The 26,649-nt window shown below is 36.1% G+C and overlaps 1 protein-coding gene across 4 annotated transcripts in view; it reads right to left on the bottom strand.

Annotated features, from left to right (window-relative positions):
- Nucleotides 1-10,202: 10,202 nt before the first annotated feature.
- LOC137283180 (putative E3 ubiquitin-protein ligase UNKL) overlaps nt 10,203-26,649 on the bottom strand; it is a 28,815-nt gene continuing 12,368 nt past the window's right edge. Inside the window, exons 9-16 of one of the 4 annotated variants that reach the window (XR_010956850.1) lie at nt 25,135-25,296; nt 23,440-23,716; nt 22,642-22,940; nt 21,771-21,998; nt 20,965-21,060; nt 19,621-19,782; nt 16,116-18,738; nt 10,203-16,053 (exon numbers count right to left, since the gene is read on the bottom strand). Coding sequence is in view for 3 of the 4 variants with exons in the window: in XM_067814622.1 (XP_067670723.1) it covers nt 18,568-18,738; nt 19,621-19,782; nt 20,965-21,060; nt 21,771-21,998; nt 22,642-22,940; nt 23,440-23,716; nt 25,135-25,296 (1,395 nt within the window). In the remaining variant the exon portion in view is untranslated. Of the gene's footprint in view, nt 18,739-19,620; nt 19,783-20,964; nt 21,061-21,770; nt 21,999-22,641; nt 22,941-23,439; nt 23,717-25,134; nt 25,297-26,649 lie in introns of all 4 variants that reach the window. The other 3 variants (XM_067814622.1, XM_067814623.1, XM_067814624.1) reach the window with 3 other exon arrangements.

Raw genomic sequence — 26,649 nt, 5'->3', positions numbered from 1 at the left:
TAGAACGATAAATGCTGAATTGAAAAACCATGTGATATCTATTACGTGTATAAATTTGACGACTTGTTATCTATTGTGCGTATAATTTTGTCAAATTCTATATTTATTTGCATAATGCCTATTTTTAGAACGATAAATGCTGAATTGAAAAACCATGTGATATCTATTACGTGTATACATTTGACGACTTGTTATCTATTGTGCGTATAATTTTGTCAAATTCTATATTTATTTGCATAATGCCTATTTTTAGAACGATAAATGCTGAATTGAAAAACCATGTGATATCTATTACGTGTATAAATTTGACGACTTGTTATCTATTGTGCGTATAATTTTGTCAAATCCTATATTCATTTGCAGAATTCGTATTTTTAGAACGATAAATGCTGAATTGAAAAACCATGTGATATCTATTACGTGTATAAATTTGACGACTTGTTATCTATTGTGCGTATAATTTTGTCAAATTCTTTATTTATTTGCATAATGCCTATTTTTAGAACGATAAATGCTGAATTGAAAAACCATGTGATATCTATTACGTGTATAAATTTGACGACTTGTTATCTATTGTGCGTGTAATTTTGTCAAATCCTATATTTATTTGCATAATGCCTATTTTTAGAACGATAAATGCTGAATTGAAAAACCATGTGATATCTATTACGTGTATACATTTGACGACTTGTTATCTATTGTGCGTATAATTTTGTCAAATCCTATATTTATTTGCATAATGCCTATTTTTAGAACGATAAATGCTGAATTGAAAAACCATGTGATATCTATTACGTGTATAAATTTGACGACATGTTATCTATTGTGCGTATAATTTTGTCAAATTCTATATTTATTTGCATAATGCCTATTTTTAGAACGATAAATGCTGAGATGAAAAAACATGTGATATCTATTACGTGTATACATTTGACGACTTGTTATCCATTGTGCGTATAATTTTGTCAAATCCTATATTTATTTGCATAATGCCTATTTTTAGAACGATAAATGCTGAATTGAAAAACCATGTGATATCTATTACGTGTATACATTTGACGACTTGTTATCCATTGTGCGTATAATTTTGTCAAATTCTATATTTATTTGCATGATGCCTATTTTTAGAACGATAAATGCTGAATTGAAAAACCATGTGATATCTATTACGTGTATACATTTGACGACTTGTTATCTATTGTGCGTATAATTTTGTCAAATCCTATATTTATTTGCATAATGCCTATTTTCAGAACGATAAATGCTGAATTGAAAAACCATGTGATATCTATTACGTGTATACATTTGACGACTTGTTATCTATTGTGCGTATAATTTTGTCAAATTCTATATTTATTTGCATAATGCCTATTTTTAGAACGATAAATGCTGAATTGAAAAACCATGTGATATCTATTACGTGTATAAATTTGACGACATGTTATCTATTGTGCGTATAATTTTGTCAAATTCTATATTTATTTGCATAATGCCTATTTTTAGAACGATAAATGCTGAGATGAAAAAACATGTGATATCTATTACGTGTATAAATTTGACGACTTGTTATCCATTGTGCGTATAATTTTGTCAAATCCTATATTTATTTGCATAATGCCTATTTTTAGAACGATAAATGCTGAATTGAAAAACCATGTGATATCTATTACGTGTATACATTTGACGACTTGTTATCCATTGTGCGTATAATTTTGTCAAATTCTATATTTATTTGCATGATGCCTATTTCTAGAACGATAAATGCTGAATTGAAAAACCATGTGATATCTATTACGTGTATACATTTGACGACATGTTATCTATTGTGCGTATAATTTTGTCAAATCCTATATTTATTTGCATAATGCCTATTTTTAGAACGATAAATGCTGAGATGAAAAACCATGTGATATCTATTACGTGTATACATTTGACGACATGTTATCTATTGTGCGTATAATTTTGTCAAATTCTATATTTATTTGCATAATGCCTATTTTTAGAACGATAAATGCTGAAATGAAAAACCATGTGATATCTATTACGTGTATAAATTTGACGACATGTTATCTATTGTGCGTATAATTTTGTCAAATTCTATATTTATTTGCATAATGCCTATTTTTAGAACGATAAATGCTGAGATGAAAAAACATGTGATATCTATTACGTGTATAAATTTGACGACTTGTTATCCATTGTGCGTATAATTTTGTCAAATCCTATATTTATTTGCATAATGCCTATTTTTAGAACGATAAATGCTGAAATGAAAAACCATGTGATATCTATTACGTGTATAAATTTGACGACATGTTATCTATTGTGCGTATAATTTTGTCAAATTCTATATTTATTTGCATAATGCCTATTTTTAGAACGATAAATGCTGAGATGAAAAACCATGTGATATCTATTACGTGTATACATTTGACGACATGTTATCTATTGTGCGTATAATTTTGTCAAATCCTATATTTATTTGCATAATGCCTATTTTTAGAACGATAAATGCTGAGATGAAAAACCATGTGATATCTATTACGTGTATACATTTGACGACATGTTATCTATTGTGCGTATAATTTTGTCAAATTCTATATTTATTTGCATAATGCCTATTTTTAGAACGATAAATGCTGAGATAAAAAAAACATGTGATATCTATTACGTGTATACATTTGACGACATGTTATCTATTGTGCGTATAATTTTGTCAAATTCTATATTCATTTGCAGAATTCGTATTTTTAGAACGATAAATGCTGAGATGAAAAACCATGTGATATCTATTACGTGTATAAATTTGACGACATGTTATCTATTGTGCGTATAATTTTGTCAAATCCTATATTTATTTGCATAATGCCTATTTTTAGAACGATAAATGCTGAGATGAAAAACCATGTGATATCTATTACGTGTATAAATTTGACGACATGTTATCTATTGTGCGTATAATTTTGTCAAATCCTATATTTATTTGCATAATGCCTATTTTTAGAACGATAAATGCTGAGATGAAAAAACATGTGATATCTATTACGTGTATAAATTTGACGACATGTTATCTATTGTGCGTATAATTTTGTCAAATCCTATATTTATTTGCATAATGCCTATTTTTAGAACGATAAATGCTGAATTGAAAAACCATGTGATATCTATTACGTGTATACATTTGACGACTTATCAGTTCCTACATGTACACTAACATAAAAAGCCTACATTTAGAACGATAATGCTGAAATGACCTATAGTCTGACAACTGCATTGTTATAAAACATATAAACATACATATATATAATGTTATCTATTACTTCTATGAAGACTTGTCAATTCCAATATATATTAGCATAATGCCTATATTTAGAACGATAGTCCTGAAATGACATATCGACTGACAACTGCATTGTTATAAAACTTATAAACATATATAGAATATAGAATGTTATCTATATATACGTGTAGAAATATGACGTGTTATCCATTGGGCCAGACAATCCAGTGATCAAGAGCATGAGCTTCGATCTACATAATTGCTGCATATTTATGATATTTATGCCTAGTAGTCATAGTAACATCATATATTCTTTAAGCGATATAGCATTCTTTTACATATGTCGTCATGCTTACATCAGAATGCGAATGTTAAAACTGAATTACAATTACTTATAAACATGTATAGAATATAGAATGTTATCTATATATACGTGTAGAAATATGACGTCCTGTCAATTCCTACATTCATCCGCATAGTGCGTGTATATTTAGAACGATAAACGCTGAATTGACATGCCTGAATTGTAGGTTCTAAAACGTTGTAGGTCCTAAAACATATAAACATATTTATAATGTTATCTATTACGTGAAAATATGTGACGGCTTATCAGTTTCTACATATATTTGCACATTCCCTATATTTAGATAGATAAATTCTGAAATGACATGACGTCTGATAACAGTGTTGTAGTTTCTAAAACATACAAATATTTATCTCACTTTCATGTAACAAACTTTAATTTCATTGGTCAATGATGCTTTAACAAGTTTCCGCGTCACCCCTTCCATATATTTCCTGTATTGAGCATTGCATTAAATAAAGCTTTGCCAATCTTAACACAGGAATGCTAACATGCTCAAAGAATGTATTGCATTGCCCTAATCTACAGTTTTAAGCTTCAGGATATATGCGCGTCACAGTCGTGTTTATACAACATGCGTTAAAGGCGTTGTGTATTTGTTCGTTTGTCGTTTAACGCCGCACTCAGCAATATTCCAGCCATATGGTGGTGGTCTGTAAATAATCAAGTCTGGGCCAGACAATCCAATGATCAAGAGCATGAGCTTCGATCTACATAATTGCTGCATATTTATGATATTTATGCCTAGTAGTCATAGTAACATCATATATTCTTTAAGCGATATAGCATTCTTTTACATATGTCGTCATGCTTACATCAGAATGCGAATGTTAAAACTGAATAACAATTACAGAATGAAGGTGTATGCGTAGGTGTAACATAACTAACACACGTGACGTGTGTATATTAACCTCATTGAAATGACAATTCTTGTCAAAAAGCCTCTTCTTTGTAGTCATGTAGCGTAAGTTATGTACCATATGAGCGTAGGAAACTGTAGCGCACATAACGGTTTATACATCGCTTACTATATATGGCAATGTAATATAGAGCCGTGATGAGCTGATCTGTGTGCTTTAGGAAACTCGCTGGCAGCTAAAATCGATAGTGCCAAGTATTAGAGGAGGAAGAGCCATATAATGGATGCCCATTAGGCTACATTACCAAACTCCTCTGGTCAGACAGGGTCAGTTTCCGTTATTCATTATTGAACGTAACCTTTCATGTTCAAATTCTCTACAGCGATGTGATGAACAGCAGTGTGACGAACAAAATTTGAAAGGCGAAGAGTTGTGTAAGCCAGCCATAAAGGGAGATAATTTAACCCTACAACCCTCCCCCAACCCGACAACTGTTTGCAACTGCTTGAGCTGGCCTTTCAGCTGAAATAACATTTATGTAATCTGATTACATTGAAGTTACAACTAATATCTATCATTATCACCTACCCAAATCTCGGAAATAGCTACTGATAAAAAGCACCAGGGAAACCCGACTCCTCGAACTTCCCAGTTTGGGCTGAATAAGGATTGTAAACAGTTGGTAAAGCTCAGAAAAAAGGCTTTAAAAAACTTTGTAGGACATCCTTACCAGTTCATGACTGAATTACAACGTCTTGTGCAATCTTGGAAACGCAGCAGCAGACGATCGTATGCAGTACTCAGGAATACTGCTATTCCCGCCTTGGATCACAATTTTATTTAACATGAAGAGAAAGCTAATCTTTTACATATGTATTCAATATTCATCATTAACCTGTTATGAATAAAGGTTTGACAATCTGTATACAGGAATACTTATATAATCAAAGAACATGTCATGTTTATGCCGTGTACGTTCAAGGCGTTGTTTCTCATCAATATTGGCGGTGGTCTGTAAATAATCGCCACAATAGCAGGCTTCCTCACTCACTCGGGGAAATATGACATAGTGTAACTAAATGTAACTGCTAGTTACAGTGGAAGGGCGTTTATTGGCCCAAGGTCGTCCTAAAACTTTACCAAACTACCTCTCAGCCCATCTACTGCATCCCTGTGACCTATGTGCCACTACTACTGCTGCTGCTGCTACTACTACAATGCAAAACAGGTGTACACTGACTTGTTTTGCCACAATCCAGACTTTCCTATAACGAGGTAAGACAATGTTCCAGTCAACTTCGTGTCACGTCATGCAGAACTATTAAACATTGTATTACTTGCCCTGTCAACATCTCGGTTGACCCGGAGTATAATGTGTAACCTTGAGTCAACGCTGACATGCCACATCGTATACAAAGTAAAGAACCATTAAAAGCTGTATGTAAATCTTTTACGACATGAATATTTTCAGAAATATTGTATTTTAGCCACTTTACGTGCTCTAACTCTGGATCCACGAAAAACCTGAATGCTTAAAATTGGGGTGTTGGGTAGTTAATAGTCTGAAACCCCATTAGCCTTGAACCACATTATTTTCCTTACTGCCTTGCCCTCCCTAAAATACTAAAACCCTAAACCCTGAAGCAAACCTACACTTGCGCAGGTTCAATCTCCCATCTTGCTCCTTTTAAATTTAAATGACTTTATTTGTTACTATCAAAATGAAGTATTTAGACACTATTCGTTAGTCTCGGCAGTTGCTGGCAGACCATGAAGTTATTTAAACAGTAGTCACAAGGGGAAGACGGAAAACACGCACACGTACAACTGCCTGAATCCTTGAACGCGACCATAGTTCATGTCACCAAACCGATGTCAAACACAGTGACAGTTCCCAACATGCATGTATATGGCTTCCAGTCATAAGTTTTAAGAAAACTTCATGACGTTAACACGAAAGCCCAGAGGGATCAAAATTTTCTGTTTGTCTCTAGTTTCAAAGTGGTAATTACCTGCTTCAATATGTTAGCGTTTACCAGAAAAAGTGGTAATTGCCAGAAAAAAAATGATCGGTACCAATCGTAAAACAGAATATTGGAAAAAAAACCCCAAAACATTTGACTCCTCTGGGCTTTGGTACGTCAGCAAGTTTTACACAAGACGCTGGAACACTGGATGCAATGTCTCTTTTTCTTTCCACTTTTATTTTCCGTTGGGTAGTCTAGTGGTTCAATCGTTCGCTCGTCAAGCTGAAGACTAGGGTTCGATTCCCACATGAGTACAATGCGTGAAGCCCACTTTTCGTGTCCCTCGCCTATAGATATCGCTAACAGTAACGTAAAACTGAACTCACGGATATCTCAGTTTCCATATGTATTGCGTGATAACAATTACTATATGTGTAATATGAAATGCTACGGTTTGTATAACGTTAAATATTAGCTCACGCCAGGCATGTATATCCCAGGGTGCTACGTATAGGCGGATCCAATATGGGGGTGCCCTCCTCTTTTGTCCTGAAATTGTGTTAAAAGACCATTGAATCTCGGGTGAAAATGGAGTGTGCAACTCCCCCCCCCCCTTTCTCAAAAGGCATGTATCCGCCCCTCCTACCTTAGTCTTTGTGAAGGTATGGATTTACGTCACCATTCCTCGCTTCGCATATCTTACATGACGTCGGCAATATTTTAGTAACAGGGCACGTTGTTCAACCAGGAAAACCGATTCACCGCTTGAAACTGTACAAAGCGGTGATTAAATCACAAACCCCGTGGTGTATATAAATAGACACAGCTAAGGTTGCCCAAACCTTATTTGACATCATGGTTATTAGAAGTTTGATGTCCACACATTATTCATTTATATGAAACTTAGAAACATCGATATAAAAAACAAAACAAAAACATACCACGTACTGGAAATAAATCGATAGAAATAAGGTTGTCACAGCAGACAGTTAGCGACACTAGAAATAATCAGTTTGGTATTAACACTTACAAGTTTATTAACCGCCTGTTTGATATATTCTGTGACACTCTTCTGAAGAAATTGGTCTTTGTTTCAATTTCCCCATTGCAGTACATGTGCACTATATGTCATGTTTACGCAAACACAAGAAACCACGACGACCAAACAAGGAAAACTTTGTTTCATTGTGTCATGTGGGGGAATTGCATTGATCATTTCCTTCATCAACCAGTCATGTGTTTGATAACATGTTTACGTCACTGCTTTGTTGTCAACGCATCGCTAGCATGATTGAAGTGAAGCAGAATAGACGCACGAAATCATGTGTGTCGTTTTCGAAACGAGTGTCTTGAGTGTAAGACAACCCTAATATATACGCGAGCGTAGAAATAGTAACAAAATTGAAGATAGTAACGGGATCAACATACGTTCTGGCATCCCGCCTATACAATGCCCTAGCCCTATGCATCTTTGCGTAACCCTACAGACTTATTATTATTACTACAGATGCCCAGAAAAAATACACTTCACTCTACCACCATTTATACAGTAATAAAGCACATTTTCGCCCTGAACTATTACTAGTTAAAGCACGTGGAAGCTTATATTAGTTCAGGGCGATAGTGCGTTTTACTATGCAGTATGCATTGAGGTAGAGCGAATTGTATTTCTTTTCTAAGATGCCATATTCAATGCTTTCTAAGGATAATTACGATTAATCTAAGGTAGGAAACAAACAACGGCGTCGGTGACCTAAATTAGGAATCCTCGTTCAAGGCTTAACTGACGCACTGCTCTTTAGAAGTGACTGCTGCAATGGCGCCAATACACTGTGACGTAAAGCAAAAATGTACATTAACTTCTGGTAAAGTACTATCGGCACCTTTGATGTTTCACAGAAGCATTAATTAGAAGAAGAATTAAGGGTTTCTGGCCCATGGAAAAACACGAACTTCATCCACTTCATATAACCAGGGATACTCTACAACATGGATAGGTCACTCGCTTGCTTTCTTTACCATTTGTACTAATTAACGTGTGCCTCGTCATGCTCCAACGCACACAGTGACTTGGCTCGTTCCCAGTGCAACTTCAGTTGTGTTAGAGTATATACGTTGTAGATTATCCCTGGTTTAACAGAACTTCAGCCAGTTTATTGTATCAGTCGGAATTTTACAATGAATGAATTATAGTAAGAACTAAGAGCAAGAATTATGTGAATGAATGAACGAAATAAAGAAAAAGAATAAAAGAAAGAAGTACATATGTGAATGAATGAAAGAATAGATGATACACCGCGACCTTCCCTCCCAAAACATGTTAAAGAACGCAAAAGCATCGCGAGAACACGTGTTAACATCAGCTGTCCTTTTAAAAAATCTACTTTGAGACCTTTTTGTTTACATTAATAATTAATTCAGATATCTTATTGCATGTGGGGAACGGAATGGGCATTAACAAACTGTAAACTGACACTGTCACACTGCCCTAAAAAATAAAGTGTAAAACTCTCACAAAGCGTTCTAAAACACCTTTCCAGTTTTGTCGAATAATAAGATCAACAAGAAAGAAAGAAGTTATGGAACTATAACCCTCAAGCATCAGATCTGATATGCGATATGTAATATTTTTCACACACCTCAAATACACCCTAACATTCTTTTTTTTTAGATTATGAAACTATCACTATTACTTGCAAACACATTTCACCTGATAGTATATTCCCCTCACATGAATTAAAGGTGTATGTGAAAGGTGTTTTTGAAGAAGCAGCTAGAAATACTCAAACAATGGCGTATAGCATTTCAATGGCGAAATGTCATATTTGTGACACACCTCAGTTACACCCTAACTATTTTTTAAGTCATAAAACTGTCACTGTTACTTGCAAATGCCTTTCAACTACAGGTATGTTCTCCTTCTAAAAATTAAACGAACGTGTGAAAGAAGTTTTTATCGGCACAATTTAGTCTATCTTCGCGGCGAATCGAGAACAGAAGCCGTTGAACTATAACATACCGACTTAAAACTTTACTACAAATCTACTGTCCTAATACGGACACTAATAATTTTTTTTCACTTAAACTGAAGTGACAGATTAGTTAATGTATCTTCTACACGTAGGATTTCAGTTGTTACAACACTCAGCGAACTTATTCAGCTGTTGCAAATAAACCGGGCTCAATCATAAATACTACGCTGCCACCATATTGGCTACACTGGTTACGTAACGACCCGAGACATACGTTCAACGGCTTTTCGGGGAGTTTCTTCTCCCCGCTCTATACAGGCCCCCTGATCTAACCGAGCAAAGTTCGTTGGTTCGAAGCGGACGAGATTGTGTAATGACGTCATAAGAGATTCTGATGTCATAATGTGTCAATGTGCGGTGCAGGTTAAATAAATCACTAGTCAGAAGAATGCCATGTATATGTTGTATTCTGCAACTACAATGTAAACTGAGTCTGAATGGCCATGGACCTACACAACTGAGATTGAAAAATACACATCAACTAAGTCAGAGTCTGACCACTGGATGCCATTAGCCGCCTCTTACAAGCATGGGTTCTAGTTAGAACAGTTACCTTTCTGAAACCATTGAAAAGACTGGAATTTGACAATGTGCTCCCCTGCAGACAATTTCTGTTGAGGTCAGAAATCTTCAACATACCGACCTGTAAGGCAGTCATGCTGTTCTATAACTTTGGGAATGATATAAAACAAAGTCAAATTCAGTGATAATGATTTTTTTATGTCAATCATTTTTTTCAAAGTGTTACAAAGATGAGTTCTCCGCCAGTTGTCTGGCAAATTCCCCCTCCTTCTCCCTAGATGAACATATCACAAATGTCTAGAGAGGCTCACATATTACGTCTAGCAAGTGGCTACAGCGCCCTTTACATGCCAGCAACTCACTCTCCTTGTCACACTCACGCTCGCTCACGTTCTGTCCTTGCATACCCTATATACAGGACCAGTCAGGCTATGTACAGCATCTCTCAAGCTCTTGCTCATGCCTTGTAAATCTGCCTAGTGACAGGCAGGCAAAAACTAAATAACCATTTGTAGCATGAGGGATATAAAATATAATCCCAACAGTTACTATCAAAATAAACACTAACTTATTAGTGTGATTAAGGATGAACTAATCGTTTTCAAGTACTTCCCCCAAACTATAATGGTTGATGGAAATTTCAGGACAATACCACTGTTCTATAGCAAAAGCTACTGAAACAAGACTTAAACAAACCAGGTGAACCATACATGAAGCTTATCTACTATAAGCCATGACAAACAGTAAAAACATTTCATAATTCTTTTAATATTAGGCCAGCATAAATTATTAATTAGATTATAATCCTTCCCCACCAGATTTTTCAATTTCTTATGCTTTCTTTACACTTCAAAAATCAATTTTCAAGTAAATTTATCCAAACTACCATTCCTGTCTTATTGGTCTGTCATTGACAAAATACTTCTCAACCCTGTTTCAGGAAACATGGATAGTAATCAAATAAATAATATACTGAAACCTAATTAAGCATGACAAAAATGATGTTTTCATGAAATGTATCTAAATGTTAAAGAAACAATCCTTTACAGTACAGATAAGAAATCTACAACAAAGCTATTAAAAACACAGTAATCAAGATAAAATATTGTCCTTTCTGCTTTGTTATCTTCATTTACACAAACTTACAGTTAGTCGATGGTTAAGTCTTGTTGCTCCACCAATAATAACATAAACCATTCTGCCATTCAACTAAAGATAACATGTTCCAAAATTGAAAACAAACCAGACCATTGTACCTCCAGAAATGTCCCTTCTGAAATATTTTCCAAGACAGATTTTCTTCCAAAAAGGACTAATGAAGCATGAGTTATCCCCAACTGATATACCTTTCAAAAGAAATAGCATTACATGCAAAGTACTGGGTCTATTAATATTGCAGGTATGTATTTCAGATGTATTTCATTTCCAGAAGTAATCACTGGGTGATCTTAAGATAACTGAAATGCCTGCAGCTTAAAACATTATATTCCACTAAAGAATACTTGTCTTAGATGCAAACAAGGTCACCACTGACTAATTACCTTATCATAACATAAATTACACATAAAACAAATTCAATTCCAATACAAAGCAGATCATGGTTTCCAAAGGAGCATATGAGTCATGCTGTTTTGACAGTTTAACATATCCAAGGTATTGATGAGTTGGGTTGAGGAATAACATCACATTGCTTCATCATTTCTACAAACCTCAAACACTATGGATGAACAAATTAATGAAAGCATCATTGATGTCAAAAAATCAAACATATTCAAACAATTTCGCTGACATAATCAAGTAGCACTCTGTACGAAGCTTACAACATTGTGTTTGACAATCTCTTGTATTGCATAGTGTGACGTTTCAGTGTAGATTCTTACACTGTCATCAAGCTAGAAATCCTTTGGCTAGATAACAGTGTAAAACTCAACATAAAAATTTGTCCTAGGCAATAAACAAGCCGTCATCCATAAAGCAGGATGCTTCATCGTGGACTTGCCAACTTCTACAATGCCACTCAAACAACTAGCACTCTGTAAGTTATTCAGTCATGAGCTCATTGCTTCAATTTTTCAAATTCTTTTCATGACTTTAAACCATGTCAACTAAACATTCTGTGAACCAAAAGATTTCAAAGAGTGAAATAATCATACCAACAAAGCTGAATATTAACACAGATAGCAACAAAGAAAAAAACACCTGCAGAATCCATTAGAACTGAAACCCTGACAAGAAATATGCACAATGCCATTAGCACTAACAGTAGTGATCACACGAGAAGATTCTAAACAATGTAATGTACACATGACGCACACAATAGGAAGGATATTACGGAAAACATGTGTAAATAATTACTTTACAAAAAGAACTAAATGTTTAAGTAAAGATTCACCATGATAAACAATATTTCAATCTTGTGACAATATACATTATGGTAACGCCTCTCAAGCTTTGGGAGTGCCACAACACACAAACATTAGTGCCCAGCAACCAGTTTGTCTCCATCTCAGATTTTCTGTCTTCATCGGTAAATGCTACTAATAATATAACACTCATCATAAAGATCGCACATTACTGAGCACGAATGTAGAGGAGTAGTTTCTTAGGGGAAAAAAGTTCAATAGGATATGTTACGCCATTCCACATCAGTACTGGGTTCACGGTTAAGAAAAATATATACACAATATTATATAAGTATTGGTCTGACTATCACTTCTACACATTTATGAACAGTAATACTGAATTTTAATAAAACATGTTGTTTTACAAATTTTGATTAAATAAGGTGCTGTTTAAAATTTTCATTGATCCAAACATTACACATTGAAGGAAGTTGAAAGTTAAAGATATTTTTTTTACATCTTAGGCCAGACAATTTCTGTTCCTTGGCCCAGTTATTGCCAAAGTATAAACTACACACAAAACAATGAAGTCTTTCAAACATAGTCCTGGCACTTGAAAGCATTTCTTGCTCAATAACATACATGTCTGTCATGACAGATCACTTTCAGAACCTGTAGGGCTTGTACAGTGCTTGTTGCCATTATCGCCTTACTTTTTTGATAATTTAAACTGTTTTGTCTTAAGCAAAATAACAACTGAACTTATGTGACATCTACACACTGAGAAATTTGTCTGTTCATTTAACTGCTGCATATTTCTGCAAAAAGATTTTGTTTAATGATGACTTAGTTATTATATTAAAGTTGGCCTTATTTTACCTGAAATGCTCTAAAAAGATGGCCTGGGAATTAAACCTTTTCTACTTCTAATACTGACTGACTTTTTCTCATTAAAACATTGTGAAAATTGTCGGCAAGCAATGCTTGTTCAAAGTTAATGACACTTTCCATTAAAGATACTTACTAATTACCACTATCACATCATTTAGTTATCATCTGCAAAGCTGAAACAAAGCAATGAAACAAGATGATGACCATTTCGTTCTCTGTAATTAAGCATTGTCTCTTGGAGTTCAGGATGAAAGGAAAGCACACCGATCCACTGACTAAGGTAGCACTACTGCAGCGCTTTGAATTCATTTGAAAGATGGCTTAGCATGTAATAAGTATACCCCATTATATTTCTGTGATTATTTTAAATGGTCTGGCCTTCTCAAGTGAATCCATTTTGACATCAAACAGAATGAATTCTCTCCTTACTTGAAAAGGTGATCATTAAGACTAACAATTAAATTATAGGAAATACTCAGATAAATTCCTACTGCCACAGAAACTATAAGACTATTTACACTCTACAAAATATAGTTTCACAATGTTGCAGTTACCAAACTCTCTACTCTTTGATCATCACAGAAAACAGGCATATTGGTAAGATGTTCCTATTTACATCTACTACATAAGGAATCTGCAAATAATAAATGTTCATAAATGTTTGTGAACTTCTTTTATGTGAGACTCACAAAGAAACTATTAGTTCAAATGCTTGCATATTTCTCCTTTTTTCAGACCAGCTGATTACTAAGTTTCACAATAAAAGAAACATGCACAAACAGTCTCACAATGTGCACAGTATCTGCACTCCCCCCGACTGCAGTTCAGACTAGAGTTACTTCCCTTTTCATGTCATTTCTATGTACAGTTGACAATTTACTAGGTACTTTACAACATAAACAGCATGGAAACACTTGGTAAAATCTCTAAATAAGGCTGAAAACACTCAAGCAGCACTACTGTTAACAACATTTCATACCAGAATTCAAATTTTCTTCTAGAATGGTTTATGACACATAGGATTATCAATGTTAGTTGACAACTTAAACAAACGTCTACTGAATAATTATTATACGGAACATGATTTCAAGGTTGAATGCATTCGAGAAAATTACTCAACAAGTGAATACCTTGTGTACTACTGCTAAAACCAAACATTCCAATACCCAGAGAATGATGAGTTATTATCTAATTTTATAATGTTCTATATGTCAAACCTTAATGCTTTACGTATAAGAAGTCTTCATGACCTACCCATATTAAGATCATCTGCTGAACAGGAAATACATAATACACATTTTAAAAAAGTGAATTGTACACTGAATATGGAATACTTGTATCTGCTGACGATGACAGAATAAAGTCTCTGCTTTAACTGTGATTCAATCTGTGGCTAATATTGGGCATTGTTAGCGGGAGTCCGAGGATTGTTAAGGACTTTAACGCTTCTTCTTACTTAGCAAACCTCAATTCAAAGAAATAAAACCTACTTGCACATGGATCAACCTTAGTTAATGACCTTGTTGCACAAGGAGTAACATTAGTTAATAATCATGTTGCACCACGTGCAACCCTAAACAACATCATTGTATTAGGAGCAACCTTAGTTAATAACATTGTCCCACCAGACAAAAACAGGTTGCACTTGCAGCTCAAATTAAAATCAGACACAATGTTTGATTTTGGGTATTGATGATTTAGCATCATTTTGGGTTTAATAAAATCATTTGATCTCACTTAAAAATGCAGGACATGAATCACTGTCGTGTAGCCAGTGTCCAGAGTGATTGCTTTATGGCAGGTCCTTATCACAATCTCCCAGCTGAAAACTGCACAGCATCAATAAGCATTAGGTGCAATTTGGTATAAATATACACGTATGAGGATGCAATTTGCAGTTTCAACTGGTGCAATTTCTAAATACTTAAACGGAGCCTTGCTAAGTAAAACATTCAGTCATCATCTTCATTAGTATGATATCTGTGTATGATACTGGTCAGCTTAAAGCTAACATCTAGTAACGGTATGCATGCACAATGGCTACTGTTGCATGGGATCTAAGTGCTGTGACGAACATCAACTGCTTCTTCAGACTACTCACCCTGAAATTGAACCTTTACAATAATCAGTTGGGGTGTTATGGCTGACCATCTGTGAATAGCAGTGGCAACTGAAGTCAACATCAATGCCATGTTACAAGGAAATGAGTGCTGACGGCCAATAAAACACTTTTGCTTCTGTTTTCATCCAAAACAAGACCTTGCTTATAGAGAAACTTTGTCTCCATTCAGAATAGGTGCACACATTTTTATCCGACTTTTGAAGGAGGAACTCTGGCAAAATCTAAACAATAATGCTGATTGTTTCCATTCAGGACTTGACATCATGTTAAAACACAGAAACAATACACAACTGAAGGGGTGCTTGCTGAACTGTTGCAATCCTACTGCAATAACTATAACACTGTAAACACTGTCGCCAAAATATTGTGAAATATGACCATACTTTATCAAGCCATCCTCAAACTGTCCCAGCATTGCAATAATGTTGCTAAGGAAATAATACAATATCCACATTACAGCATAGTCCCAATGTTACAGACTACTGCCAAAATATTGTAAAAGTCAGACATAAACTACAGTATAGTTGCAACAATGTTGTACAGAGTTATGAAAGTCATACCAACACTCCAACAGTATGTTGCAGACCCTGCAATACTACTGCAATAATCATATAAAATGCAACACTGCCACATTATTGTTGCTGACTAAGCAATCCTGTTGCAAGAGCCAAAACTGCCCCTTATTGAAGCTAGTTATGGCAATACTATTGCACGAGTCATACCTAACTGCAACACTGTACTACTATTGAAGCTAGTTATGGCAATACTATTGCAAGAGTCATACCTTTACTGCAAATGTGTCTAACTAAAATTGTTGACAATGGCAATGCAGCTGCAATTACATAATGATGTTGGCAGTCACCCCTAGTGGTCAGTGTTCCATTCTCCCACTGTGAAACAGCTCTCCAGCTGCATTGTTCCCTGAGTTGAGGAATAAGTCAGTTAGAAAACAAAACCATCATTCACACTACCCCTCAACTGCTCGAATGATATGAGCCTCACAGATGTTTCTCTTCCAACAAAGATTTGTCTGAAAAACTGGTCAGTGAGACTAGTTTCCAAGACAGTAAATCTTCTTTCAGTGCCATAAACACCCTTGATGAAATAATCATCAATAAAATATCCGTTATAAAACAGAATAGTCCATGTTTACAAACACTGACATTAATGACCACAAAAATAGAATTCCATCTAAAAAATCTCATCGATAACTTGAAGACAAGAAGAGCTCTGTTCATATCACTCTGAAATAAAAGTATTACAAGACACTGTATGTCCTTTAAACAGATGTAATCCTGCTGTTTATAGGAGGCAAATGGTGTCAAATGTTGGATTTGCTGACAAGTATTTAAAATATAGTTAGGAGGACAAAAAAATTCAACAGAAAGAGAGTCTAATTTGAACAAAAGATGCAAGTACATGTTTGCACCTATATATCTACATACAGTCATCCCTCGCCATAACGTAGGTCTTGGGGTCCTCTGGATGACCCCCCGCATTATTTGACATCCGCACTATAGTACCTATTACATAACATGGATTAAACTCCAAGTACAATTGTATTTTCCAACGACACAACAATACTGCTATTTCGTGTATTGTACGTAGTCAGAACTATATCATATCTTTGAAGGTGAAAATAAACAAACTTAGAAAATGAAACAAAATGTATGTATGGGAAACAATAAAAAATCACTAGAGATGATAATTTAATTGTTGTTCCTGTTATGCTACCTGTTATTCAACTAAGCCAAAAATAGCAATAAGCTGTGCACAGATGTTTGGGTCCAAGGTACTGGTGATTCAGTCAAAAACATTCCAATAATATGACATCAAAGACTTTCTTTCCATTTTCAGAATATTGTATATATTAAGCAGTTATTGTAACAGACATCTGTATAACAGACATCTGTATAACAGACATGTGTATAACAGACATGTGTATAACAGACATATGTATAACAGACATCTGTATAACAGACATATTATATATTGCTATCAGATAAGCATATAATGATTGTTTTCTGCAAACATATTTAACATAAAAATGAACACAAGCCGTTACTAGTCTGGATACATTTTACAAAAAAAAAAAACAACCAAAAAAACCCACCTCATCTAACAAATGTTGGCCATTTATAATTGTTAAAAATGACTTCAATGAGTCAATAATGTGGGTGTCAGAGTCCCTGGATTATGAGGCTGTAATCTACTCGTGATTGTTAAGAATAATGTGAAACTGGTGCTATCGCGGTAGGCGCAAAAAAAACAGACCCTCAAGAATGTGGTAAGCGGAAGTTGTACGCGTATGGAATGAGGTAATGCCCTTCTCTCATGGCATCTCTGTTGTTTCTGTCAACAGGTTTAATGAATAAAAATGGGATTGAATTTAATCAAATAAAATGTGTTTTCTGACACCATGTGTTCTCAGATGACTATGTTTACCTGCGTTTTAGCATGGGGAGTTGCATCACAGCAAACATTGAAAGTACTCGACTGATGGCATGTCTTGTCTTTTATAAGTTACCACGCTATTCCACTATTGGTATTATTATTATTGAGAAAACTCTGCATGTTTTAAGCATCTGAAAAACAGTGGATATGTACAAGAAACACTGCAAGTTGCCATCTGCACTGAATTTCACTAGTGTACATTACATGTATTTACTAGAGCGCAACAGTGGATTTGTCGATCAGTTTCGATTCTGTAAATGGGTGTGATCGCAGTTCAACACTTTCTGTGGGAGCCACAGTGTACCCTGTGGTTTAACCAAATCTGTGGTATCGCAAAGCATGTTATTGCGAGGAATGACTGTATATCAAATAAAAAATTTAATGAACAGATCAGATGACACCTTATTTAACTGTATATAGATCAACCAATTCTGGCAGGATTCCTTTTCAGTTATTTCAGTTCAGGGCAGTAGCACTTCAGTTGGTTACAACATACACGTTGCAAGATTTCACTGAGTAAGTACAATGTATCAACGCTTAGAAGCGCTTTCTTCCAATTTCAATCCATGAGATATCCCAAAGCACGAGACTCACAAATCTGTCATGACTTCCAAAGTTGGTTTTGCATTGATAAAGTTATTTCATACCTGGAAGTTAAGAAAATCCTATTTTCCAAATGATAACTTATCTATTATAAAGTTAAAATAAGTAAATGATCTAGTCTGGGTGGACATTACAAGAAGTTGACGGAAGTTGTCTGAATGGGAACATGACAGAATGGACAGTTCCTGGTCTTTGTGGCACAAGCCTCACACAACACTCGATGACTACATGGGAGAATTGACACGTTCCTTTTGTTGGTCTGGCAAACTAAGCACTTTGTTGATGTTTGTTGATAAATTATCTGAAAAGAAACAGAAATATCATGCATTACTGGAAAAGAAACAAAGCACCAGTCATCTGTATTTTGATTTGAAGAGCACAGTTCTATTAGTTCTACTTACACCACAAAACAGAATCATCTACCAGTGTGTCACATGTCATGACTTCTGTCTGTGTGACAGCCCATTGTTAAATTTCTATTGTCTTCAACATAATGATATAATGATAAAGGAACCGAATGAAACTAGAGGACATCCATGCATGTCAAGGTGTATTTTGGTCAACTACATTCATAAAACATTGTTGAAAAAACACCCAATCAAATTCATTAAAAAGAAAAGAAAAAAAAATCAAACTGACGCCTGAGATCTACACCTTCAACCCTTAGGTTTCAGGGGAGAGATTTACAAATCTCTCTTAGCGCTAAGACAGTTGTAAGTTAATGTTGATGCATGGCATTTATGACTATCTTAGTGCTAAGAGAACTTTGACAATCTGGGCGCTGGTGTCTTAACCATGTGAGTGAGTAAATGTTCTTTCCCACCAATTACCATAACTACAGTGACGACTTTCACAAAGTGACCACTGCCTGTAAATACTGGTCAAAGCAAGAACAACTTACTGTCACCATTCACTATTAGTCATCTCTTAGAACAAGCATCAGGTTTCCTGGGACTATGGTGACCCAGCGTTCACCGTCTTTCTAAGCAGTGGGGTAGTCTTGAGGTTGAAGCATTGGCTCAACAAGTCAAAGACCTGGGTTCAATTCCCCACATGGGTACAGCGTGTGAACCCATTTCTATGTCCCCAGTGATATAGCTGGAATATTGCTAAAAGTGGCATAAAACTGTACTCACTCACTCCTGTGTTTCTGCCATCACAGAACCTCCTACAGATAACTCACCTCATCTACCCGTTCTAAATCCACATGTAAGGTCTGTCGTATGTGTCGTAACGCAGGCAGAGACAAGTTTTCTAGATCTGTTATTCTATGTAACGTTCGTAAGTAGGGTCCCCCATTCAGACTTTCCAACTCCTGCTTCAACCTCTGAACCTGAGTCAAAGACTGCATGATGAAAAGAAAGAGAGTATGATTAAAACTAAAACTAACTAAATATAACAGTTGTCATGGAAACAAGAGAAGATCGCATCAGAGGTCACAAAGTCAGAAAAGTTAGTTTCATCAGCCAATCCAGATACTGTTTTTTTTAACCCTACTAAAACCTCCAAGTTTTTAGCAGAAATAGAAACAAGTTTCCCATAGTAATCAGCAATTACCTGTTTCATAGAATTATGTAAATTTAATATATTTGGATTGCATATATTAATCATATTGAGTGTTTATTCATGTATTTAGTTAATAGTTTTAGTATATAGTTTAGTAATATTATCTCATAACCCTTAATGGGCGGCTCACTTTTTATTGTATTTGTATATTGTATCGTACATGAGAGATGAGACTTAATATGTTTTCTGTCTGTCACAATGATGCCATTACATGCCATGTAAATACTTGTCCAAATAGTAATTTTATTGCTAACTGATTTGCTTCATTTAAAATTATTTTTCATTCGAATAAAGAACGCATGTTACAAATAAATACATAAAACTTTGTTGCAATTTAGTTTACAAGCAGATGGAAATCAACTTCAATTTTGAATGATTTAGATGCTGTGAACAACTTCAACTTACAAAAGAGGTATTTGAACAGATATTTTAAAAATTATTTTCATACAACAGACACTGAACCAAAATGTAGGTTATGTATTTAAGCCCTAAAAATTAAACATGAAAACTGGTGATGAAAAGTGATTTTGCCTATATTTTTTCAACTTGACTCTTGTAGGCAGTTTACTTAAGACATGAAACATCTACCCGGTGGGCAGGAGTGTGAATGACTCTGTGGATATGTGGCGGACTATGGCCAACTAATACCATCATCATTTAAGCAATAATGCTGTTGAATATTGCAAAACTATTATGAGAACAACACCTATACTGCAATAGTATTTCACAGTCGGTGATATTTTACTGCCACAAGGTGCGTTGCTCATAAACCGACGGTACAAGAAACAATCTCCACGTTCCGAAATGAGGCCAGGTCACACACAGTAACCATAATCATCCAAATCAAGTCTTTAAAGCATGCCGAATGCTTCTGCCCTTAAACCCTCACAAATGAGGTGTCTACACGTAGGGCTTCAGGCTAAAAGTATCTACTCCAAAGTAGTGAAGATTGCTGTCTAACCTCATCCCTTTGTTTAACAGCCTGTATTTTGTCTTCATCAGCACCCTTGGCTTTCTTCACGGACTCTTCAGCCTCCTTCTTCCATGCATCGCATGCCTACAACGAGCAAAGTTTGCAGCGTGTCGAGCAGGTGACGGAGCAGGGTGGAACCACACATGAAGCAAAACCAGTCACTTACAGCAGAGGCATGCTTGAAACACCACTACTCTACTCTTCCTAGTCACCGAGCCAAGCAACGCATTATGCAGCTTTCAACTTCTTTGAGTCCAAAATGGAGTGTCACCACGATATTGGCATTTTTCACTTGTATGCTGTCAGAGACTATATAAGGACTTGCACTGCTTTTAGCACATTTCAGCAAATCACTACACCAGAAACTGGCATCAATCTGTGCTCATTTGATGAAGTGAAATGAGCCTACTCTTTAACAATTGTCACCCTGACAAACAACTACTTACAAGCTGAATGGACAGCCAGCCTAACTTGGTCAGATTGTCAATTTGTTAAAACCCTGTTGGATTTCTTGGTGTGACAGTTACAAAGTGGCCTTCACATTGAGAACAGGAATCATCCTATTGTGAGTTTACTTGACAAATCAGTGACCTCTGATATGCATGGTTCTGCTGACTCCTGTATTCCGTGTCAACATCTGTGGCCATTATGACCAACTAATCCCTATTCCAGCAAAAAACACTCCATCATTCAATGGTACAATTTCCCCCATCAAAATCTAATGAACATCCTTGTCTAACCACGCATAGATAGATTATGTTGAGCTACACACCGGAAAGATACCGTCCACTTACACATTTAGCTTGTGTGTACACTCCTTCCCAATCCGCCAACTTAGCCTTCGTCACGATCAGTTCTTCTCGAAGTCGCTGTATTTCTGAGTTCTGTGTACACGTGAGGGAGGATGATGACAACATTGGTGACTGGGGACCTGTGCTACGTGGAGACATTGAGTTGACATCGCTGAAGGATGCACTGGACAACTTCACCGTGTTAGAGTAATTAAGGAACGGAGAAGATGACTGAAGAAGATGAAAAACAATTTCTAATTGTAACTGCACATTCCCATATGTTAATGCCATTAAATATTACATTAAAGAAAAGATCTGACTATCAGAAAATTGAAGTAAATCAGAAGGTAAACATGATTTGCCATCATTAGCAATATTCCAGTTCTTTCATTAGGTCATCAGTTATCTAAGCTGGTCCACTCATCCCAGAGGTTGAAAGATCATATTAACATCAGACATGACGAACAGAAGAACTTTTTTACCATCCCCCTTCTGCTCAAACATCACCATCAGGACTCAGTTGAAGAAGATTCGTGGATATATTTTTTAAAAGATGGCAACCTCCAATTTTGATGCCTTGCAACCCCTTCAGAGTAACACATCAAAATGTAACATCATCAGAATTTTACAAGCCAAGCTGATGATCCCTAAAGCTTAGTGAAAACCATTATGACAGACAGCTTGCAAGAATATAAACACTCTGACTTACATGGATAAACAAAACCTCAACAAGAAGAATCAGTTTACCCATTTTGCTTGCCAAACAAAACAAAGTTTGGAGTCCTAGTTCACTGCAAGTGTGAACCTCAATCCTTGATATATCTACTATGTAAGCCTAGTGCCATCATGTCTACTGTTTAGCTTGCAGGAATACCTGTTGTCTGCCTTGCTCTGAGGCGTGGTCATGCTTCTGAACCTGCAGAGGCATCATGGAGTGGGGAAAGCTCCCGAAAGGGGAGGGTGGAGACTGAGACAAGCTCCCCACACTGCCCCGCTGCTGGATTGCGCTGGGAGGGATCCCTATGGGCCCTGAAGTGGTGCCCAGCAGGCTTGATGCTGACAGTCCTGCACTCAAAGAGCTGCTCACTGAATTTGTGTCATTATCGCGATCTAATTCTTTGTCTAAGTTGTTGATGTCAAAATCATCAAGGCTGATATCATCTAAAGCTTTCCCTGAAAACAAGACACAACTTGATGTTAACACATACATAATCCACTTTTCACATTGATCATTAAACATGTCATTCTATTTGATATAATACAACAATGAGCTTAACTTGTCATTAAAATTTGAGTGTGTGAGTGTCATTTCATGCTGCTGGGTGTGGTTTTATGTGAACGTCACAGGGGACACCAGCAATATGCATCACATTTTGAACCCGTGTGGAGAATTGAACCCGGTCTCACTTACACTGCTTGGCTACCCAAATGTTCTTCAGTGACACCGAGATAGAGTGTTTCCCAACAATTCACATATTCCATGAAAGGTATGCCATCATGTTTTAACAAAAAATTCAATTTATATGTATAAATGATTTAATATTAAGAAGGGTATGCCATCAAGTTTTCATCATTTTCAATACCCAAAGTCATCTGGAGGTTGGGAACAACAAAAGCTGCTATGTGCAGAAAACGAGTTTCCCATATATCTGAGAAGGACAAGTATAATCACCTATAACCGACTCCACCGTATCTCCCGGAGGGTAGAATGCCGGAGCCAAAGGGGACATGGTGGAGCCTGTTGCCAGTGTGCGTGACTGGAGATGATGTGACATGAAGCTGGGAAAGGCACTCTGTGGTACACCGCTGCCACCCATGTTACCACCGTGGTTGGTAGTGTTGGTGTTGAGGTTGTGGATGAGGATGAGGTTCTGTTTTCTCTTCTCCTTCTCTCCAATGTCCAGTGATGAGTCATTCTCTATTGCTTGGAGCTGCAGGCGTAATTTGGTCTACAATAGAAAAGCATTCATACACAGAACTGAGAAAGTTTGGGTTCCTGGAAAGAGATAATTCCACTGCATAGTAATACAATAAACATACCAGTTATTATCAATCATAATTTGTACAAATTTTGTTTAACTGACCCAAAACTATTTTGTTTGCAACAATAACATCAACCTTTTCTAGCAATAATTCCTAATTCTTCATGGTATGATGTTTCCAGTTTAACTTTAGTGAGTTGCCAGAAATGTGCCACTTGTTACATGAACACTCAACAGCAAATTCTGAAAATAATCAGCTGTTTTAGCTGTTACCCGTCATTATCAAAGGGTAAGCTCCATCTTTCACCCTTTCAAGAGTTCAGAATTATTCAGATCTCGTAACTTCCAACAGGGCATTCAAAATTCAATTAATTCTTAAGTAAATTGAAAGAGCCTTTTAGTTGAAGAGACCGGATGTTGTTAGCCAGGGTATCATTGAGCCAGACATGCACAAGCAAGGGAACAATGTTGCAAACTGAAAGCAATGAGAAACCACACCCTTCCCCTTCCATGTTTGTAATATACCATTCAAAGAAAGAAGGTGACATTGGATTTACTAGGTTGATAAAATGCAAATGATGTAGCCAAGGAAGAAACAGATGAAGAGAAATTAAAGGAAAATGTGACAATTTACTCCATTCCTTTGGAAATATTTCTTCTGTATGGATATATTTTACTTTTTCTCATTATGGACTGACTGTGTGTTTCTTTCGTTGCATTGGGGTATGAAACTAAAAACCAATGTGCAAACTTTTGTAAGAATCCGCTATGCAGATTGATAAATGAAATCAAAAGAAATCTTCCCAGTTAACCAATCAGATTGCCAGAATTTTAATGAACACAATAAAAATTTAATTATTGAGCACTGGCAGTGGCTAGTAGTATGCTCGCAAAATGGAATATCACCTACTTCTTTTGAATGGTGTATAAAGACGTATTGCATATGGATAAAGAACACTGAGAAAATGTCTTGACATCAAATTCCCACAATCATGTTAGCACTGATTAGCATAACTAGTCAAATATATTGTGTGGTAATGAGTTGATGAGACATCCTAGAGAATAGAAACAATGACGGCTAGACTGACTCATCAGTAGGCTGAAAATAGGAATAGCTACTTGGTGTTTGATTGGGTTTTTTTGTAGACAGGTTCCCAAGAAGCTACAAGCAAGCTGATGTTCAGCACGTACCAATGTAACGATACCCATCATGATACGTAGACCCACTGGCCCGCTCCACTGATAATGAGGTGGTTATTCTAATGGTTAATGTAGCCATACACAAATATACTTGGGGTATAAGGTAACATCCAGGACGATTTCCCCAATCTCCTTATTACATGTTATTATTGTCATTACTGTGAAACAAGGATCGCGAACTGTACCTGTAAGTCCTCTCGTTCCGACCCCGGTGCCTTGGGGTGGTACATCGGTCCTGACATATCAGAACCAATACTGCTAGACATGCTGCCTGACCACCCTTTTCCACTGGGATCAGACATTGGGCTGCTATTGTGATTTCTCCTACTCCCTACATAACTGTTACTCTGCAAGCAGGAGCGGAGGACCATCACTGAGTTAGTTGAAAAAGCAAACTGGACATGTCAAGTGTTCAAGCCAGGGGAAGTGTGCCTTTGTGTTTAACACAAAGCAGATACTTATGTACAATCTTGGTTATCCAGCATATATATTCCCTGCTATGGTATAACAGGGTCAATCATAACAATACCTTCTGCTAAGTCTGGTCTCAATGACTGACTCACTGTATGAGTATGGTTTTATGTTGCTGTCAGCAATATTCCAGCTATATCACAGTGGGGCACACCAGAAATGGGCTTCACACATTGTAAGGAATCAAACCTGGGTCTTCAGCATGCCAAGCTGACGCTTTAAGTTTAAACATTAGTCTACCTCAGCACACATGAGCTGAATGAACAATCAACAAGAAGACATGGTCATCAATATCACCAGCAATGGCAAAATACTCTTCAAGAATATGTCTGCTAGTTATGATGATGTCAAATGTTTTGGCAAAGTGGAAGGAGGGCCTTGAAAATGTTTTATTCAGAATTTCAAAACTACCAAAAGGCACTGGTACACCACCAGACCAATCTATGGGCAAAGTTTGGTGAAAAAATATTGACAGGTTTTACAGTTCTGTTCCGGAGAAGAGCACACTCACCAAAATGCCATGGTTGCCATGGAATCTCAGAAATATATTTCATTTAAAAATCCAAAAAGTACCCAAAGGCACCAGTACACCACCAGATCTACATATATGCCACCTTTGGCGAAGAAATAGTGAAGAGTTATTAAATTATCCTCCGGAAAAGACCAATGTGGTGTACTATTATGCTCAGGAAAACTTCATTTCCTGGTAAATGTTCAAACATATTTATACGATTCAATAAACAGAGAATGAGGGTTTCTACAAACTCCACATGTACTGTTCAATGGGCACCTGTTATACATTTATAGCTAATGTCCTTGAGAACTGTCATGCAAAGGTAGTGATGATAGCGAAGGACATGAAAACAATCATTCGTGAAACAATATCCTGCAGGGAAATTGTTTATCCTACAAATAAAATGCACTGGGTCTCCAATAGCAACTGGTAGTGTGCACCTCATATCATGACAAGAAAGGAGAAAAATGTACTTATTTTAAAATTATTTTTTCACCATCACAAATGTTTTGTCACTCTGTGTATGATGTTTACACGTGACTGTTTACTAGTGAATTGCCAAACAACATATAGAACACTCTGTTCAGTAAGTGGCCGGAAATTTTTAGAAAATAGGTATCCAGTGCAAATGATGATTACGGTCACACACTGAGAAATCATTTGTATTTTGAATTCTTTTATATTCATTCTGTAGTTTTCAGAAACTATTCCCTGT

This window comes from Haliotis asinina, chromosome 5, assembly GCF_037392515.1.
Source record: "Haliotis asinina isolate JCU_RB_2024 chromosome 5, JCU_Hal_asi_v2, whole genome shotgun sequence".
In the NCBI taxonomy this organism is placed as follows: Eukaryota; Metazoa; Mollusca; class Gastropoda; order Lepetellida; family Haliotidae; genus Haliotis; species Haliotis asinina.
This window is presented reverse-complemented; position numbering and strand designations above follow the sequence as displayed.